At 42.1% G+C, this 20,083-nt stretch overlaps 1 protein-coding gene across 1 annotated transcript in view; it reads right to left on the bottom strand.

The window, feature by feature from the left end:
- Positions 1-20,083, bottom strand: part of LOC307246934 (peroxisomal acyl-coenzyme A oxidase 3-like) — a 54,152-nt gene that overhangs the window by 21,761 nt on the left and 12,308 nt on the right. Inside the window, exons 7-12 of the mRNA XM_080022982.1 lie at positions 15,324-15,467; positions 15,046-15,134; positions 14,513-14,609; positions 11,533-11,715; positions 1,267-1,389; positions 937-1,057 (exon numbers count right to left, since the gene is read on the bottom strand). Coding sequence (XP_079879108.1) covers positions 937-1,057; positions 1,267-1,389; positions 11,533-11,715; positions 14,513-14,609; positions 15,046-15,134; positions 15,324-15,467 — 757 coding nt within the window. The remainder of the gene's footprint in view (positions 1-936; positions 1,058-1,266; positions 1,390-11,532; positions 11,716-14,512; positions 14,610-15,045; positions 15,135-15,323; positions 15,468-20,083) is intronic.

The following is a 20,083-nucleotide window of genomic DNA, read 5'->3' as shown; positions in this document are numbered from 1 at the left end:
AACACAAAAGGTTTCTCCATTTCTATATAATACCCTACAAGTACACCAGGGTACCGTTCAGCTACAAGCTCGCTCCCTGCGTTTTCCTGCTGTGTCGAGGCAGCACTTTTGCCACTGTGTCGTCAAGGGGTCCGAATTCTGATATATCTGGACGACATCCTGATCCTGGCTCCCTCTGTGGCACTAGCAGTCGCTCGCGGTCAAGCTTGTGATCGAACACCTCACAGACTTGGGGTTCCCGATAAACTGGGAGAAGAGCACTCCCACACCCAGTCAGCAGGTGGTCTATCTGGGTCTACAGTTAGACACCATGCAGATGAGGGCCCGGTTGTCCAAACAACGGAGCGTGGACTTTATTTCCGTCCTCGGACTTGTCCGGTTGGGCCAAAGACAGCACTGACCATCATGAAACTGTTTGGGCTGCTGGCAGTCTTGCTGAATTGGTTTTAGAGGACAAAGGTGCTTTATATAGGCTATGCTGCTCCATCCTGATTGGCTGATGCAAGTGCACATGATGAATTTCAGTAGTTCCACTATGCAGGATTGGATATATACCACCACCATACCCCTCAAGGGCTATGCCTCCTTCATAGAACTGGAGTTACATAGCTTCAGTAACTCTATAGAGTGTCGCCATCAACCCGCAAATGGCTGAAAGTTACGGTGCAGCGTGTCTAAGGAGTTTTTTTACTCACACAAAATAGTATGTATTATGTAAGAGAATGTATGTAGAATGTTATTTGTAGTATACCATTCTGGACACAGCGTAAGTCTTAAAAGGCAGCTGCAGTCTGGCTGATTTTTTTTGCTAGAGTGGAGCGCTTTCAAAAGTTATTGTAGAAAAGTGTGCATGAAAGTATATATATACTGTATATATATGCGTGTCCGTGCGTGCATGCGTGCGTGTGTGTAAGAGAGAGAGAAAGTGAGGCTTACTGGAAAGGTATCCGTGTCCACCGCATGCCTCTCTGCACTCTTGAATCCCCTTCTGAGCGGTCCAGGATCCCAGAGGCTTTATAGCGCAGGACACTGCGTGGATCTCACGCCCCAGCTCCGCCTGGACACAGGAAACACTTTCAACCCAATTCATTTCCATGGACGAATGGAGTCTGCTCCCTTTTGACGACCTCAACCATCATGCTGGCGAGGAAACAGGCATTTTTTTTTATGAAAAGTACAAGTTGTTCTACGGTTCACAGTGTAAGTGGGACTATGAAGCCCCCACAGCCATCTTGGTTTTGTCTTCTCCACCTTTGGCTTACTCACGTGGCTCTGGTCCTTGTTCTTCATCATCTGTCCACTCGAGAATTCCCCAAATTTTGTGAAGGAGAATTTGAAGTAGCTATTTATGGCATACACTGCCGCAAGATAGGGGAGTAGCCGCCATTGCTGTAAACACACACACACACACACACACACACACACACACACACACACACACACACACACACACACACACACACACACACACACACACACACACACACACACACACACACACACAGAATTAACCCATGTCTATCTAGCTGCTTTCCTTTTTAAAGGGATAGGGAAATGTTTCACCCAACATAGAATGTTTATGTTCCCCGCCGCAATACCTCTAATTACTCACAATGCCACTCATTTTCAGCGGTAGCTTCTATAATCATAGATCATTTACCCACTCTCCAGCGACTTTCACTGCTTTCCTGGCTAAATAAGTAGCAAATTGAAATGTACAACACAAGTGCCTTGTTTAGCTATAATCTTGTAAATCAACTATTGTACACTGTTGGATTTGCATGTGTGTATTATTGCATTGCATTATGTACTGTATTGTATCATATTCGATTGTGACTGTATGTCTTGTTTGCACTCCCTGTCCAGGGACTACAGATGCAAATTTGCTCGAAATAAAAAGTGCTCAATAAAACGACTAGTTAAGGCTATAAATTATCGATAAACAGAGTATTGTTCTAGGCTAGCTAGCTAAAAGCTAGTTCATTGTTGAGGTAAGCGATATATATGGACTTTACTTAAGTCATAGCCTACAGTGTACCAAGCCCCTTTTTTTTTTAATATACTTGCATGCAATGTTTCAACCTACTCCACTGTTCAAAGTCAGTGGCAGATTATGGACTTATATTAATTACTGTAGTTCCTAAAATACAATCCATTAGTCAAATAAAAACCGGGCCTCTAATAACCGCTAGGGGCGTGGTCTACATGATCAAATAAAAGCCTGCCTCAAATAAAGACCGGGGCAAAAACTGATTGGAGCTGCAGTGCTGTTCTAGTGCGGTGCTCTACTCCCAAACAAAGCAAATAAAAACAGTGTGTTTTTATTGCTGATTTACACCATTCCCTACTGATGCATAGCAGATCGCAGATCGCTTCATGGGGCAAAAGCCCCGCTCTGAGTGCGCTCGCTCTCCACTGTTCCAAGCAGGAAGTGGTGTGTTCAATGCGAACCTGGAAAACAATTTCCCCAGTCAGCTAGTGCCACATTATGGTAGCTACATGCTCTCTCTTTTTTCAACATACGTGTGTTTGCATGGCATGCCACCCAGACAGAAAATTGATTCGAAATTCATACAAAAATATAAATCAACAGACTTGTTAAACGGAGGGAATTTGATTTTTTTTAAAAGCCTACCTTTAATATAAGCCTGCTTCAAATAAAGGCCTTGTACCCTCTGCAGAAGAGGTAAATAAAGGCCCCAGTCACTACTTGAGGAAATAAGGTATATGGGACTTTTGAGATACACTGCTGTTTACAGACATCTCTAGGTGAATGCTTCTTCTGTTCTCTCCTTATACCCCTTCCTTGCTCACAAGAAAGACAGACTTGCACTTTGAACTATTCCTTGCAGTCAATTATTGTCATCTGAAGTTAATATGAATTGAGGTGAAAGACACACACACATCTAAATATTATTTGAAACTTTCCAAATTGCTTTAAACAAAATCCAGTTTTAAAAGCATTCCAGATTTCATCCATTTTTCTTCAATACTGAATAAAAAAAAATAAAGCTACAAGTCCGCAGTAGTTAGTCGAGTACCCCCTAAGGCAACTGCTCATCTACAGTGTGCTGGAAAGATTGTGAACCCTCTAGAATTCTCTGAATTGCTTCATACATTTGACAATAACCTGGGATCAGATTTTCATAAACTCCAAAAACACAAAAAAACATTATAAAATATAGCTCATTTAGATCTTATGGTGCAAGCTGTGAGGGAAGTTCCAAAGGGTTAGTCCTAAAGGGTTCCAAGAATTTAGATGACTGGTCAAAGGATTAGAGTGATCACCACAATACTGCCACATGCTGGATAAATATTAAAGGTGTCCACAGACATGTAATATTTACACTAACAGTCAGTCACTAAACAGTCACTAACACATAGAAGTCTTAACATGTTACCCTCGTGTCATGATTATTGCCTTAACCCAACTTGAGTTATAAGCCATCATGTGATTGGCCATACGTAAATATGCCCAGGTATTTAACGATAACAACTAAACCGCATATTTCGACTTATAATAGTCTATAAAGCATGTACAGCAAGTTTCGTGAAATTCCACTAATCACATTTGTTTTACCTGTGCTGTCAGCATGCTGGGCATACAACACAGGGTATTTGAATGCCATTTGCATCCAGGACAGAGTTAGTCTGCAAGTGGAGTTCAAGTTCTCAACCTGCAATGCAACTATTTATTAATTCTTAAATCATCAAGAACTGCAGCAATAACTCTGTCCTGTGGACGCCCTGTAGAATGACAAGAGCACAGTTTTGGTAATGGAGAGCCACCACCAACCCCCCTCTTTGGGGGGGGTTGGTGGTGGTTGGGGGTTGGTAGATCATGTTTGGGTTTATAAACAACTGATCACTACTCCAAGAGGGGGAGAATCACCACGGTGAGACAAATAAACATAGAAACAAACAACATTTACACAAAAACATGAACATTTGACAACAACATGTATTGAAAAACTGAATTAGGTTCAGGAAAACTGGAACTACAACTGGTCCCGTGGCAGTAAATAAAGCACCCCCAGTTGCTGGGGTGCACTCCAAGCAGGGGTGCGTGTGTGCATGTGTGCGTGTGTGCATGCGTGCGTGGGTGTGTGTGTGTGTAAGATGTCCACCGGTGAGTGTACATGACCCGTACATGATCCCCATTGGTACTGGTGTAGAAGGTCGGTATTATGTTGTGGCGCCTCCAAGCAGCGCAAGGGGCCCCGAAGCCCCCCGAACTCCACAACCCCGGGCTGCAGGAGATCCCCGGGTACCCCGCCCTGCGTCCACGGAAGACCCCCGGGCCCCCAGAGAAGCCAGAGGGCCGTGGAGCATGACCAAGTCCCAGGGAGAACGAGGAGGCCCTGCACCCAAGGGGCGCACACATACAACCAACCAATGGGACAAATAAAAATCTTGAATCTTGAACCCCCGGGCGCAGGCACAAGACGCAGTCGCCGGCACAGAAATCGGGCCACGGGCGCAAGGCACAGACTGCAGGCCCAGATCACGGCCCCGTGGTGACAGACCGACACCCCGCCCGAGCCGCCCGCCCCATGGGCAGGCTGGCAAGACCCCCACGAACACCCACGCCCCGCACAAGGCCGGGGGTCCCGCCCCACCGCAGCCGACCAGGTGCCCCGCCCGGCGTGAGTGCCAAGTGACCATACACGTAGCAGCAAGTGTCCAGGGCGGGGCACCTCGATGTTACACCCCCCCCGGCGATGCCGGCAGGCCACCAGGTATACAGGCCCTTCGACCCACACCCCCAACGACAAGCAGTCCCCCCAGGGGCACCAGAAGGCACCCGGCGGTGCTCTCCGCAGCCCCGCCAGGTCGCAGCACATCCCAAGCCACCAGGCGCAAGCCGTCAGGACTCCAGCCAGGCCGGGAGGCGGGGACCACTCGACCGCCCCCTGGCCAACCACGCCCCCACACCGACCTGCCAGCGACCGGCCACCCCGGAAAACCCCAGTGCTCAATGTGTGCTGTTGGTAACTGCAGTTAAAATTGCGGGGCTGGGGGTGCGAGTCCTTCAGGCAGGTCGAACCCAAATCCCTCGCACCCCTCCTGTCTCACAGACCCTGGTACGATGGAGTGTTGTTTGGAGTAGGATTGGTGTGCCAATGCGTGTGTGTTCGAAGCTAATGTGAGTGGAATTAAAATTTTGGGACGGACGAGAAGCATGCTTGGGCAGGAGCGTGACAGGCAAGATGGCAGCTGCCCGCCGCACCCCCACACACATAGCCTGCACCCCGCCATCCCGCAAGCCCTCGGTCTATTGTGTGGTGTATGTGCTGAGTATGAGTGTTGGCACTGGGAGAGATAGGCGAGTTGCGACCGGATTGATCCAGGGGCGCAGCAGGCCGGGGAGCAACCACGAAAAGGAAGAAGACTGACTCAGCAACGGACACAGACGATCTCATACCGGGTGCTGTAGAGGTTAGTGTCTTGGATGAGATTAACAGGAAGCTGGACATGCTTGGTCCACTTCTCCGAGACGTTACCAAGATCAAAGCTAGTCTTGATTTCCTGCACCGCACAGTCGGCGGGATGCAAAAAGACAACGCAGATCTAAAAACCTCCACGAAGCGCATCACAGCGGAGATGGAAGTTGTAAAAAAAATCTAATAAAATAATGAAAGAGACTATCGCAATGTAGCTTGAATGTTATTCTCCCTTGTAAGTCGCTTTGGATAAAAGCGTCTGCTAAATGACTAAATGTAAATGTAAATGTAAATCCTGGATATACAATCCTGCAGGAATGCGGGACAACCTCATCTTTTCTGGGATCCCAGAGAACAACACCGAGTCCCCAGATAATATGATGAAAGACTTTCTCCACACCACCCTGAAACTCCCCGATTTAAAATATCGCTTCACCTTCCTAACTCCCCCTCCATACTTCTCTCATCATCTCACCTCCCTAATTCCTCTCTCCTTACTTCTCCTATCACTCTCACTCTATACTGTCTTTCACTTTATGTATGTCTAATCCGGCAATGTTCTGTGTTTATCTTTGTCTACTTGTCATGTGTTTGTGTAGTTATGTATCCCTACAAACTTCCTACAATACTATGGCAGTGAAAAGGAATGTAAAGGAGGACATTTCCGACTAATCTAAAAGCATGGGAACGGTAGTATAGCTATTGCCTTGGATGCACTGTGCCATCAACCCCCTAACTAGCTTCAATGACACCCATTAAGTTTGTTAGTTGGAATGTGAGAGGCTTGGGCTCACCTGCTAAACGTAGCAAAATCCTAACTCACCTCAGCAAGATGAACCCCAGCTTCTGTCTACTGCAAGAAACCCACCTCACTGCATCTGAGCACCTCAAACTCAAAGCTAAATGGATTAATCAGATTTTTTCCGCATCATACAACTCAAAAAAAAGAGGCGTCTCTATATTGATCAATAAAAGTATCCCATATCAAAATGAAACCACAATATCAGACCTAGAAGGGCGTTTCATAATGATTAATGGGATTTTAGGTAACATCAAATTACCCATAGCTAATATTTATGGCCCCAATGAGGATGACCCAAATTTCTTTCACAATATATTTTCAAAACTCTTAGAATTCTCTGAATCAATTATCATATTGGAAGGAGACTTCAACACTGTACTGGATCTAAATTTAGACCGTTCTCAAGCCAGAAATATTCACAAATCCTGGCATTCGTCGGACACTATAAAACAATACATGAGTGATCTTGCTCTTGGGGATTGTTGGCGATCAAATAACCCACATTTTAGAGAATACACATATTATTCACCACCCCACCAAAGTTTCTAGCGAATCACTAATCCTGAAATCCACCCTATTGTAATTTCCGATCACGGGCCGATAAGTTTCAACATGATAAATGAAACAACCGGAATCTCCCTGGTTGATTCATTCATCAGGTTTGTTTCGTTTTTCCCAGGGAGTACCTGCAGCTGGCGTAATAAATAAAATAATATATTTTTTTGTATTTCATTTTTTTGCTGGTGAAAGTTACAGGAGTGAATATGGTGTGTGATGTGAAATATAAACATGATCATCATTGTTGAGTTATCATCATTAACTGTCTTCCATCCTATGTTCAAGGCCTTCTGGAGCAACAAAACTTTTGAGTTGCTCTGCTTGTAACTTCAGCTTTGTGCACCGCACGCATCCCCCATATTAAATAAATGGGGGAGGATTCACACATAAAAAATGTATTTATGACTCCCCTAATTTCTAATTTCTTGTTGAAATGATATCCCTGTAAATTTTTGGAAGGTTCTTTCTGTTTTATCCTGCTATTGTAACGCACACTGAAAGGCCAAACAAAACAAAACTAAAAAGACTATTCGACTTGAAAAATCCGAGTTGACTAATTATTTCTAGGCTTCAGTACTTGTGATATCTAAAGATAGCGTTCAATTGAATACATACACACACACAATACACAGACTTAAAGAAAGAAGCGTGAAGTAAGCAGTTGGGAGTTAGATTAATTAATGCCCATACAGTTGATGTTGTTTGTACATGTTTTTAAATAGCATAAATTGACTTTAAATTCCAATTAAAAAAAAGAGCACAATATTTAATTTTTTCATATTGTCACAGCCCTCGTTATGGCCTTGTTAAATATCAAATTTTTGATTTCTCCTCGCCATGAACATGGAACTTACGTTGAAATCTTGTCTTCACTACTGATATTTGGTAGTGGTAGTGGTACTCTACGAACATTAATGACTGTCAATCTGCTTTACAAATTCCTGTAATTATAAACTATAGACCCAAATCACGTAACTTCCCTGTAACATACAGGAATCTAAACAATTTATTACCAGTTTGGACTTCAACTCAGAACTCTATCAGTCCCCCACAAAGCCATGAACCCAGAACAATAAAAATGGCTTTATTAAATGTCAGATCGTAACAAATACATCATTTTTAGTTAATGTTCTGAGAAGTACCCATAACCTGGATTTCACTCTACTGACTGAGAGCTGGCTGGACAGAAATGACAAAGTCTCACTCATTGAGACAACACCTCCTAATTTCAAATTCATCCAAACCACTAGAACTGATAAGAGAGGTGGTGGAATAGCTGCTGTCTTCTCTGATAGTTACAGCTGTAAGGAAATCCCCCTTGGGGAATTCACGTTTTTTTGAACACATTGCTTTGTCCATAAACTGCAGTGCTCTGTTTTTATAAATCATCGCAGCCCATTGGCCACCAAAATCTAAATGTGGCTTTCTTGATGAATTCTCTGAAATAGTATCCAAGGTCTCCACTGATTATGATTGTGTAATAATCTCAGGTGATTTTAATATTCATGTTGACAATCAAACAGGCCCAGATGCTCAACACTTCATTGGCCTGTTGGAGGCATTTGACCTCACTCAGCATGTTTCTGGACCCACCCACAATAAGGGGCATCCTCTGGACTTATCAAAATATCAAAAGGACTTGATATCACTGTACGCTGTGTCATGGATGTTGCTATTTCAGATCACTATTGCATATTTTTTGACGTGTCTGCTTTCCTGTACAACAGAGGGGGACAATTAGAAAAACACATCATTAACGATAAAACCATTGAAACCTTTAAGAGAATTGTAAATGAGTTATCGCTGTTCATGGCATCATCAACTGAGGATCCTGCGAACAACTTAAACTCAAAAATACAAAATATCATTGATAACATTGCACCTGTTAAAACTCAAAACAGAAAAACAAAAAGCTCCGTGGAGAAATGGAGCAGTTGTTAGGCAGCTTAAGAGAGAGTGTCGCCAAGCAGAACCAAAATGGAGAAAAACAAAACTTTAGGTTCACCATGAAATTTACAAGGATAGACTCAATCAATACGACATAGAAATTAAACAGGCCAGACAGTCCTTCTTCTCAAAAAACATTCATGAAAATATCAACAATGGTAAAGTCCTCTTTTCCACTGTTGATCAATCTGGTTTTCAAACTCACCATAGAACACAGACACAGCACTAAAGTTGTGAATGATCTGCATATAAATACTGTTTCTAAAAAACGATCTGTTCTTCTGCTCCTGGATCTCAGCGCTGCCTTTGACATTGTTGACCATCATATTTTATTGGAGAGATTAAAAAAATGGGTTGGCCTACCTGGCCCGGTTCTAAACTGGTTCAGAACCTACCTACAGGACATGCAGTTATTTGTGTCCATTGGAGATTTTGTCTTGAACATAGTGGATATTATTATGTGGAGTGTCCCAAGGTTCGATTTTTGGACCATTATTGTTTAATCTCTATATGCTTCCACTTGCACATATTATAAAGAAACACAAAATAAATTACCATAATTATGCAGATGATTCACAACTGTACATATCCCTATCTCCTGATGACCTACTCCCCTTACACTACCTCACTCAGTGTATTAATGATATTAATGTATGGATGTCACAGAACTTTTTACAACTGAACAAAGATAAAACAGAAATACTCATCTTTGGTGCAAAAGCTCAGGGACAGAAAATTGCAGCTCATCTCAGATCACTGTCTCTGGAGAGCAAGAATGAAGCCAGAAATCTTTGTGTAATCATAGACGGTGATCCAAATTTTAAGAGCTATATCAATCACATGACAAAATCAGCCTTCTACCATCTAAAAACATTTCAAAATTAAGAGGCTTCCTGTCAAAAGCAGACTCCAATTAATCTATGCATTCATAACAATTAGATTAGACTACTGTAATGGCCTATTCACCCGCCTCCCAAAATCAGCTGTGCAGTGGCTACAGTTAATCCAAAATGCGACTGCACACGTTCTCACTGGGACAAAAAAGTTTGAACACATCACACCTGTTCTTAGATCTCTACATTGGCTCCCTGTTAAAACTAGGATTGATTTTAAGATTCTGCTACTTGGATATAGAGCGATAAATGGCCTTGCACCTCAGTATATAAAATAAATGCTCATTATACACAAACCAGCAAGAACTCTCAGGTCCACAGGCAGTGGTCTTTTTACCATCCCTCGTACTAACTCTAGAGCAGGGGAGGCTGCCTTCTGTATCTATGCCCCAAGTAGAAAGAACATCCTGCCTGAGGACCTGAAAGAGGCCCCTACACTGACCACTTTTAAAACCAGGTTAAAAACTTTGCTGTGCACTATAGTCTATGACAGAATTCTGTGTGTGTGTGTGTGTGTGTGTGTGTGTGTGTGTGTGTGTGTGTGTGTGTGTGTGTGTGTGTGTGTGTGTCCGTGTGTCTGTGATTTGTTTATTCTGCACTGACTGTTCTTATGATTGCACAGACATGTTATACTGTATATTTTCTTTGATTGTATTTCTCTGTAAAGCACATTGTGATATGAAATGCACTTTATAAATAAAGTGTGACTTGACTTGACTTTTAATTATAGTGCCACCATTTGACCGATCTGGATCATTTTAGTTTGTGAACCATTTGCAAGAGAATATCTGTGCATGTGCCAAATTTCATGTTGCTATCATTTACCATCTCACGGGTAATTGCGCAAGCATTTCTGTAGAACTAAACATTCTAGGAAACAAACATTTCTGGGAATTTTACAAGAAGCCCCAGGAGCTTGAATCCCCAATTATGAACCAACATTAAATGTCGTACAAAGTATGTGAACCTCTTGTATTATCCATTTACTTAAGTGAAGTGTCATGTGTTGCAAACAATGGGATGACAATAAGGTGTAAGCTTGGCTGGCACTACCTTACTTAAAAAAAGTAAAGATGGGTCTTTACTACAAAAGTGTGGTCATTTATCATTAATAGAAATATTAAATGTATACCAGAGCACACCATGCCTCAAAGGAGGACCTGAGGACCTTAGAAAAAGAGTCATCGTTGCTCAACAGGCTGGAAAAGGTTATAGAATAATTTCTAAAGAGTTTGGGCTCCACCAGTCCGCTGTCAGGCAGATAGTGTAGAAGTTGAGAAAATACAACACAATTGTTGCCCTCCCTTGGAGTGGTGGTCAAACAAAAAATCACAAAAAGCAAGGCGTAGAAGATTCCAGGTCACAAAGAACCCCAGGCTAAAGTCTTGAGATCTGCAGGCCTTTCTTGCAGGGGCTAATGTCACTGTTCATGGGTACACCATCAAGCAAACATGGAACAAGGGCAAGGAGGTAGCCACTGCTCTCCAAGAGAAAATTGCTGCCTGTCTTAAGTTTGCTAAAGATCACTTGGCTGAACCAGAAGGTTATTGGAAGAATTTTCTATGGACAGATGTAGTTCAAGCAGCAACGCGACCTTAAACACACAAGTCGGTCTACCAAAGAACGGTTAAAGGAGAAGAAATTCAGTGTTTCAGAAATAGCCAGCCAAAGTCCAAACCCTTATCCAACAGAACTGGGAACTGAGGAACTGAGGAGCTCATCACTAACGTCACTGAGATGAAGCAACTTTGCAAGGAGCAATGGGCCGACGTTTCTTCAAGCCCATATATTAAATTCTAAAAAAGGTTGGAAAATGATACACCACCACTGTACTAGCCCAGTCTAGCCTGCCCTGCCCGCAAGAAAACTTCCGATCTTCATGTGGTACCTGCAGCTGGTACTCCAGGAGAGGGACCTCCTCTCCGTTCTTGGGTCCGAACTGACGCCTCACAGCAGAGAACCGCAAAGCCACAGTAAGGGCCAGCTGCAGGTTGATGCAGGACATCCTGGAGATGCTTAGCCTGCCTCCAGATAGGGCGCCAAGGGACTCCCCGAACCGCTTTCTGGGATCCTAAAGAAAAGAGGATGGAGAGGAATAATTGATAGATTAAAAGAAAGAAAGAAAGAAAGAAAGAAAGAAAGAAAGAAAGAAAGAAAGAAAGAAAGAAACACAAACTTTGATAAATGTGTTTGCTTTCCTTTGTAAAAATGGTGAATCATTTTGTTCTTAAGTGGTACATAGATACTACGATGTTACTGGAATCCCCCCCTCGCCAAGAACACTGCTGTCTTGGTTATTTACATCTCTGGGAGAAATGTGGAATTTTCCATCCCTGACTGTGGCAAAGAGTCATTTGCTGACAAACCTCTCTCTCTCTTCAGCCTCCTGGAAAACGGGGCAAATAAACTGTCAAAACTGATATTGTAACATTAAAGTAATAACTCTCACAGCAGCACCAGGCCACACAACCCACATTTTTCATAGCCATTTCTGCATTTAGCACTGATGTTGTAGCTTGAATAGGTGAACCGACCATTTCTAAGACAAACAAAATGTTTGCTCCCTCATGTGGCTTGAAGGTGTAAACACATTGTGTTGGTAATTTCAACAAGCCAACCAACCACCCCCAACTTTCATGAAAATTAAAGTTCAAGCAATCATTTTGGCACCTTTAACACTGATCAAAATGATCTTATTACCACTTATTGTCAAGAAAATGACAATAAATTATTTTAATATCAAATTTTGATTTTATTAGGCTGCATATGTCAAAATAGGCAGCTTAATGTCGCTTAATGAGCTACTACTGGACAGAAGAAAAAAAAACAACATTTCAAAGTTGTACCAGAAACTTCAGGTCATATGATTTAGATATGAACCAAAGTAGACGGGTATAAGAGACATTTTTTAATTGATATATGAATTAAACTACATTAAGCCACATTAAGATGCATTTTTCTAGACCATCTTTAAGATTTTTAGTATCCACCCATGCCCCCCTATTACCTCAATTCATTTTTATTTTAGGTAATTTAGTCAGATTTTTCATACCCTGTAATCTTCACCATAAGCCCCTTTCCCACTTGCACCGAAAGCCATAAATCTCCCGGCAATGCTCCATATTGGCATCATGTTGGACATTTTTCCCCACTCTTGAGCTAGAATCATTTCTGGTCAAACAAATGTTATTTGTTTTCGGAAGCCAAAAAACAAACAAACAAGAAAAACAAAACATTCGGAAATATGGCGAGTCTGATCCAACTCACCATTTTTTAACTGAAACACTTCCAGTCTCTACGGAAGCAGGTCTTTATATTCTAAAATGTTATTATTTTTCTTCTTAAAAATGACACTACACGTGTGTTGTGGTTTAATTAGTAACCTGTTATGATTAAATCTAGTCACCCCACATAAAAAAACATCAATATGTTATTTACATTTAGCAGATGCTTTTATCCAAAGTGACTTGCAATTATTCAAACACCAACGATGCAGCCATCAGGAGCAATTAGGGGTTAAGTGTCTTGCTCAAGGACACTACAGCATGCTATCAGGAGCCTGGGATCGAACCAGCAACCTTTAGATTACTAGACGACCAACTTTATAAGTTCCATGTGGGAAATCTCATAAACCTTCAACTTTATAACTTAAAGAAAAAATTACATCGATTTTCTTCATCTTACCACCACTGAGAGTACATGTGCTGCCCAACAACTGGTACAAATTTCAGTTGTCTTTTGTTTTTTAATGGGTTTTTTTTAATGGATGTCAGCTGATTCGCAGATGTACAAATATTAGAGATGGGTATTGTTTAAAAATGATGATACAAGTATCAATGCCAGTACCATTAAAGTTTTAGTTGATTTATGTGGAGGAACAGGGCACAGTGATCAGGGCCATGGAGAGCCATGTTCACATAGTTAAAAATATATTTATGACTCCCCTTTTTTAAATTCCTCATTGAAATGTTATCCCTATGCATTTTTTTAAGCTTCTGTTTTATCCTGTTACTGTAATGCACACTGAATGACCGGATCAAAACAAAAAAACGACTGATCAACTTGAAGAATCACAGTCGACTAACGGGTTTCTGAATGATGATTCAAATCGTTGACTTTCAGGGGGCAGCCCTGTTATCCTTTAAAAGACTGTTGTAGCTGCTGCTGCCGTGAGCCCGTCAGACACGTTACATAAAATCGAAAAAAGCTTGCCGTGATTGGCTGCGAGCAAAACTATACAAATAGCCATTTTTTTCTAGATCTGGGGACAAAAGGTAAGGACAATGCAGGTATTGTTTAACTGGAGAAGTCAAAATCAAAAATAAGATAAACTGGTAATTATTTTCAAATCCTCGCCCCTTCATCATGGAACCCACACGAAGAAGTTCGTATGATGCAAGTTTTAAGTTGAAGGCCATCGACATCAGTGTGAATCGGGCATTTAAAGCTGCACTCCGGGTTGAGTGGGAGGCTTGGATGACAAGTGGTGAGAAGTCATTCACAAAAACTGGCCGCATGCGAAAAGCAAAGTTGCTGCCGTGTTAAAAGGCACTGTTCGGAAAGAATCTGTTCAGGTACATACATGTACATTTACAGTTCAAAATCGTTCTGTACATGCAGTAAATATCTAATTTTTCAACATAGATATCTGCGGCTTATAGCCCGGTGCGGCTTGTATATCTCTTTTTTTTAAAATAGAGCGGATGCGGCTTATATACAGCTGCGCTTTATAGTCCGGAAAATACGGTAATCTGGAAAAAATAAAAATAAAAAAAAGAAAAGAAAAAAGCTCCGTTAAGATGGAGACATGCCCAAACTGAGTTTACAAATCTGCTAGAGTTGAAACAGCATCGAACGTGTGGACAAACCTTGATAGGCGTTACGTAGACTCCCTCCGGCGTGACATCACCTGTTTGATTTAGCAAGTTTTCCCTAGGGATCCTTACATTGGTAAACATTGCAAACCTGCCAAACGAGAGAGCACAAACACTCAGAACCAATCAGCTCAAACTAACGCGGATGCAGAAGGAGCTGAAGACATTTAACAAGGAAGCTGTAAGATGTAGGTGGACTCCCTTGTTGTTTCCTGGATTACAGACTATCTGACCAATACACACACACCACACATCTCTGTTCTATCTTCAGAGCCTTCATGTCTATGTATCTATGGTAAACAATATTGATAATACTCTATAATGAAATCAGACAGGCGAGTTCAGATAGTTTGTTTGATTTAGATTTGTTCTTTGTAAGTAAATGTCTAGCACACACTGCAGTGAAATGAAGAAAGAATTCCAATAGCATTTTTACAACCATCATTTTTCTCATAATTTCTCTGTCTCTCGCCAAAAAAAAACAACACACAAATTGTTCCTTATCAAAAAATTCCTTAAGCACTTACCCATTATCCAGCCCGTTCTGTCCCAGCTTCTTGCCCATATCACCCACCATGACGCCAGGCAGGGAGAGCAAGGTTTTGGGATCTCTGAGCTGAATGTAAATTGTAGAAAACATACATCTTGCTTTACTGTTCAGCCAACAGTTGGATAATTAGTCATTTGTTGTTTTGCCACTGTCCAAGTCGTTCACTTTAAAGAGCAGCAGTTTTTTGGGCAAGACAATCAGTAGAAGGAATTGCATTGCTGCCGTCAACAGTTAGTTAACAGAAAATACAAGCACCTGGACAATGAACGAGTGGAGGCCGTGGCACACCCCGTCCGGAGTGTACAGCTGGGCGAACACGATGGTGTGTGTGGCGGTCTTTCCCATGTTGCCCACCCAGAACTTGGCGGCCTCAAAGTCGGGGGAGTTGATCACAAACTCCTATTGGGTGGACGATATTGCAATTTGACAAAGTGGATTGTTGTTTTTTTTAACCTGTGCTGTCAGCATGCTGGGCATGCACAGAGTATTTGTACGCCATTGCATCTAAACCAGAGTTAGTCTGCAAGTAGAGTTCAACTTCTCAACCTGCAATGCAACTCTTTATTAATTCTTAAATCATCAACAACTGCTGCAAATGCTCTGTCCTGTGGACGACCTGTGGGATGACAGGAGTACAGCTTTTTTGACACCAATCCCCTTCTTTGAAGAACCATCTTACCACCATCTATAAACAACTAATCGCTACTACTCCAAGAGGGGAGAATCGCCACGGGTGGGACAAATAAACATAAAACCAAACAACTACATGGAAAACCGTAAACATAGAAACATCAGACGACAAAACATTGTATCGACAAAGAGTTCATTAAGCCCAGGAAAATAGGAACAGCAATTCAGCATGTGGCCTCTTCCTGTGGTGTCTATGGCAGTAAATGAGGAAGAGGAGAGGGATGTTATCAGGAGGGTGTTCGGGGGTGTGTTCAAAGCAGGTGCTGGTTGTGTGTTTGCGCCTGTGATGAGTCCACCTGTGTATGTGTGAGTGTGTGTATGTGCCACCATAGTTGGTCTCGATCTGCAACCTCACAGCTAGATGCCACTAAATTCTACGCACTGCACCTTTAAATTACTGCACTCACCGTTCCTGTGAGCAGTGTGAACAACGACTTCAATAAATGGGCCTCCTATGGCAAAATTTCCACATCCTGATGCCATGGTGGCATTTTCTCCAAGCCAAGGAAGATGAAGATGCAGCAATGAATCATGCACACTGTGTTCATGATGTGCTAATGTTTTGCAAAGGTCATTGGTTACACAGCTTATTTTAATGCAATAAATATGGCTTATTCAGCCATCCTCTCCTTGTGATCACTTTGTTCTAAGTCTTGAATATACCAAGGGAACAAAAGTTTTAATGCAAACATTATTGCAGTCCACTTGCTGCGCAGCGCTAGGGGAAACACTGAGGTCCCGTATTATACTCCTTTTCAACCAGTTAATATAGTGTGGTGTTGGGGGTGGTCTGGCTGAGCAGCCACACCTGACCTGGATGTAGGTGATTGGCTCAGATGGCTGCATACCTGTTGCTCGTTAGACCAAATAACGAGTAACAGGTAACACTGCCATCCTCACACACACTCAGGATGGGAGCCCTGTCATGACATGTTCGATCTGCTCCCGGCTAATTCCACCGAGCCTCCTCTCTACAATAAACTGGTGTCTTCAACCCATCGTGTTTTGTGTCTCTGTGCCAGAGGGCCCTGAAAATGCCACTCGGGTGGCGTGTGGTAGGAGAAACTGACACATATAGGTCTCTGAGGTCCCCAAAACATGTCTCTGAAGTTTTTTGCTGAAAATACCACTCAGATAATGTATTCAAGACATTATAACATGCCTCTATACCCCCTCTGTTCCTGCTGTTCCCTGTGTATCACTTTAATTGCAAATGAGCTGCTGCTGCCCACGCCCCACTCCAGAACTAGGGGGGCGCTCTCTATATCACCCCATTACGCACAGGGCTTTTTTTTGTTTTTGTTTTATTCAATTAGGATACGGAGGAAAATAAAAAATACATATACAATAAACATATTGCTCTTATTGGTTTTGTTTGGAGAAACACGCAGCGGATCACGTAGTGCTGCCTACTGTCAATGTTACCAGCAAACCTTATTTTTTTTTATTTTTTATTTTTTATTTCCAGAAAGGTTTAAAATACGGGAGATTTACAAGAAAATGTTTAAATGGGAGGACAGTGGGGGAGAGGGGTAAAATATGGGAGAATTCCAGGAAAAACAGGAGGGTTGACAGGTATTCCTCAAAAACAGCAAAAGACACACAGCAGAATTATCTTTAAAATACTTACAATTTCCCTCATCTGCAGTTTTGTCACAGACAGTTCCTATTGATTTATTTTAGAAGATTTGTGCTGGTCTGTGCAGCCAACAACAGCCGTTCCCATTCTTAGCTCTTAGCTTCAGCATAATTCTAGCGGTCTGGCACTAGGTATTTCTCAAGCCGAGATTGGAGTTACTCAAATGGGGGGCAGTTCTAATTCTATAATAAGCCACCACTTGACGTAGGAAGGTGAGGCAAATCTGAACGGCACGTTTTCTGAAATAGGGAGCCTACAAAAAACTGATTGGGTTGTCTTATTTCACAGTTTGTGTTTTAGTAGACCCATTAGAGGTCCAAATGTATGTGCACAAGCACTAATAAAGGTGAGTTTTTCATGAAATATCCCCTTTAAAAAAGAAGAAGAAAAAAGCTCCCGCTTTTTTGGGAGACGGCTTTGACCATTTGCTAGGTAGAAACAGTCATTGTCTCAGGTTGTGTTTTGCCGGCATTTCTAGGTTAAGTTTTAAATTTTTCAGAGTACAGCTTACTTGTTTACTAATTTAAGTTTCTCAGGTGGTATAGTTCTCCCTTCATACTTTCCAGAGTTTGAAAGGGAGCTCGGTTAAAAGTTACAGGTTAGTCATTGTCAGGAGAATCCATCAGGGGAGTTTTTAAATCACCTTTTATGACAGTGGGCAAGTCAACGTTAATGTGATGCTTGCGGTGGATCCTAACTTTTTATGCAGAGACACTCTTACATGTAGGGTATCTGGTATGCACCAAAGTACGTTATGTATGACCTGATAATTCTAGGCCAGAAATACTGCAATGTGTCCGCAGACACCATTGTCACTATATTCAATACAAACTTATACAAAATGTGATTTTACACCATGCCAACAACCATTTGATATTTGGACCAAGACTGCAAAACACTGAATCTATTTGTTCTCTTTGGTGTTTGCTGGCGTCCGTTGCCTGAACTGTGCCCCCCCCCACGAAAAAAATCCTTCAAGAGTTGTTTTACATAAAAAGGAAAAAGGTTTCATCTAGAACCCTTTACACCCACAAACTGTTTTTGGGATATGAGATAATATAAGATATAAGGTTCTTTTGTTATTTTTTGGAAGCCAATTGAGCATAGTTGCTGCCTTCAACCATGGATCTTACAAACAACTGAAAACACTTAGCGTAACTTGCACTAAGAGGTCATTATCAATTTCATTGATAAATGGTGGGATTTTTGACCAGTAACCTTCATTAATTTCTGTGTTTTTGAAAAAGAGTTCCTGTTCCTGTCTTGTCTTGACCCTTATAGAGAGAGGGTTGGGTTACAAAATGTGGATATGCAATGTGGTGTGCCAGTGGCTTGAAAGAAAACCACAACTAGATGAATCTTTAATCTGCCTATTATATTACAGGTAATCCTGTACCTTGTACCCTGTACCGACCTACCTGTTTAACAACCGTTAAACCGACTTACGACCAGCTCTCCGACCAGTCTGTATTGTGCGCTGCGTACAATAATGTGGCGTGCGCGCTGGGTGCGCGGCGTCCTAGCGGCAAGAATCTCATCGTGCATCGTCACAAGTGACCCTTATTGTGGCTTTGAGGACAAATCCCTTTAATGTAGAATATTTCCAGATGGAACCCTTCTGAGGGCTTGCGGAAGAATTGTTCAACCACAGAAGAGTTCATAAATGTTGTTGGAGCAACCTTTGAAAAACCAAAAGGCTTCCAAGAAAACCCCTGGCTCTAGGGCTCTGAAAAAAGCTTTATCCCTTAAACCAAAGCAGGTTCAAGGGGGAAACCCTCATACACTGGAGGTCATGGAAGAAAACTGCATCAAGGGCGCTAGAGGAAACAGTTTCCAGGTCAAGTTCCTTTACGAGCTCTACAAAGATCCTGTCTTTAAGGGTTCTTGAGGAAATCCCTTCTGAGGGTTCTTGAAGAACCTGCCTTTAAGGGTTCTCGGAAGAATAGCCATTGAGGGTTCTTGAAGAACCTGCCTTTAAGGATTCTTGGGAGAAACCATATTCAGAGTTCTCTTCTTCTTCTTGTGTGTTAAACGGTGGCTCTCACAACCAAATGAGTTCACTTATGCAATTTGAATTAAAAATGAGTAATGGAACTTCCCTAAAGGCAGTCAGTGGTAGTGGGTGTGGTTCTGGTACCATCTTCAGGTGAGGATTAAGGTAATTAGAAGATGGCAGGGGACACACAGCTTTTTTTTTGTTTCTTTCAATTAGGAAATAAAAAATAATAATTTCAAATAAAAACACACTATTTGTTTTGTTTGGAGAAACAGGTATTCCCATAATTCACATGGTGGGGGGGGGTGCATTTAAGGCCGGGCAGGGCGGAGCTTGCGGGGTGCTGAGGTGCCGGATCCAATATTTCAAATTAAGGACTATTGGCGAAACAAAATCACTGAGGTGAAAGTTCTATCACAAAACTATGGTGTTACTTATGTATTCTTGCGCATTTTTAAGTGAGTACAGGTACTCTTCACTTAACGACCTACCTGTTTAACGACTGTTCGGACTTACGACCAGCTCTCTGACCAGTCGGTATTGTACACTGTGTACAATACTGCGGCGTGCGCGCTGCGTCCTTTCTCCATCTCACCTGTGCAATCATTCAGTCAATACGCATGCTCAGCGTAATGGTATGGTACACTATATGGGTGTCTGAAATCGTACTACAAGATTCTTTCAGGCATA

This window comes from Zeus faber (genome assembly GCF_960531495.2).
Source record: "Zeus faber genome assembly, chromosome: 22".
NCBI classification, from domain to species: Eukaryota; Metazoa; Chordata; class Actinopteri; order Zeiformes; family Zeidae; genus Zeus; species Zeus faber.
Note: the sequence above shows the minus strand (reverse complement) of the source record. Positions and strands in the feature narration are given on the sequence as shown.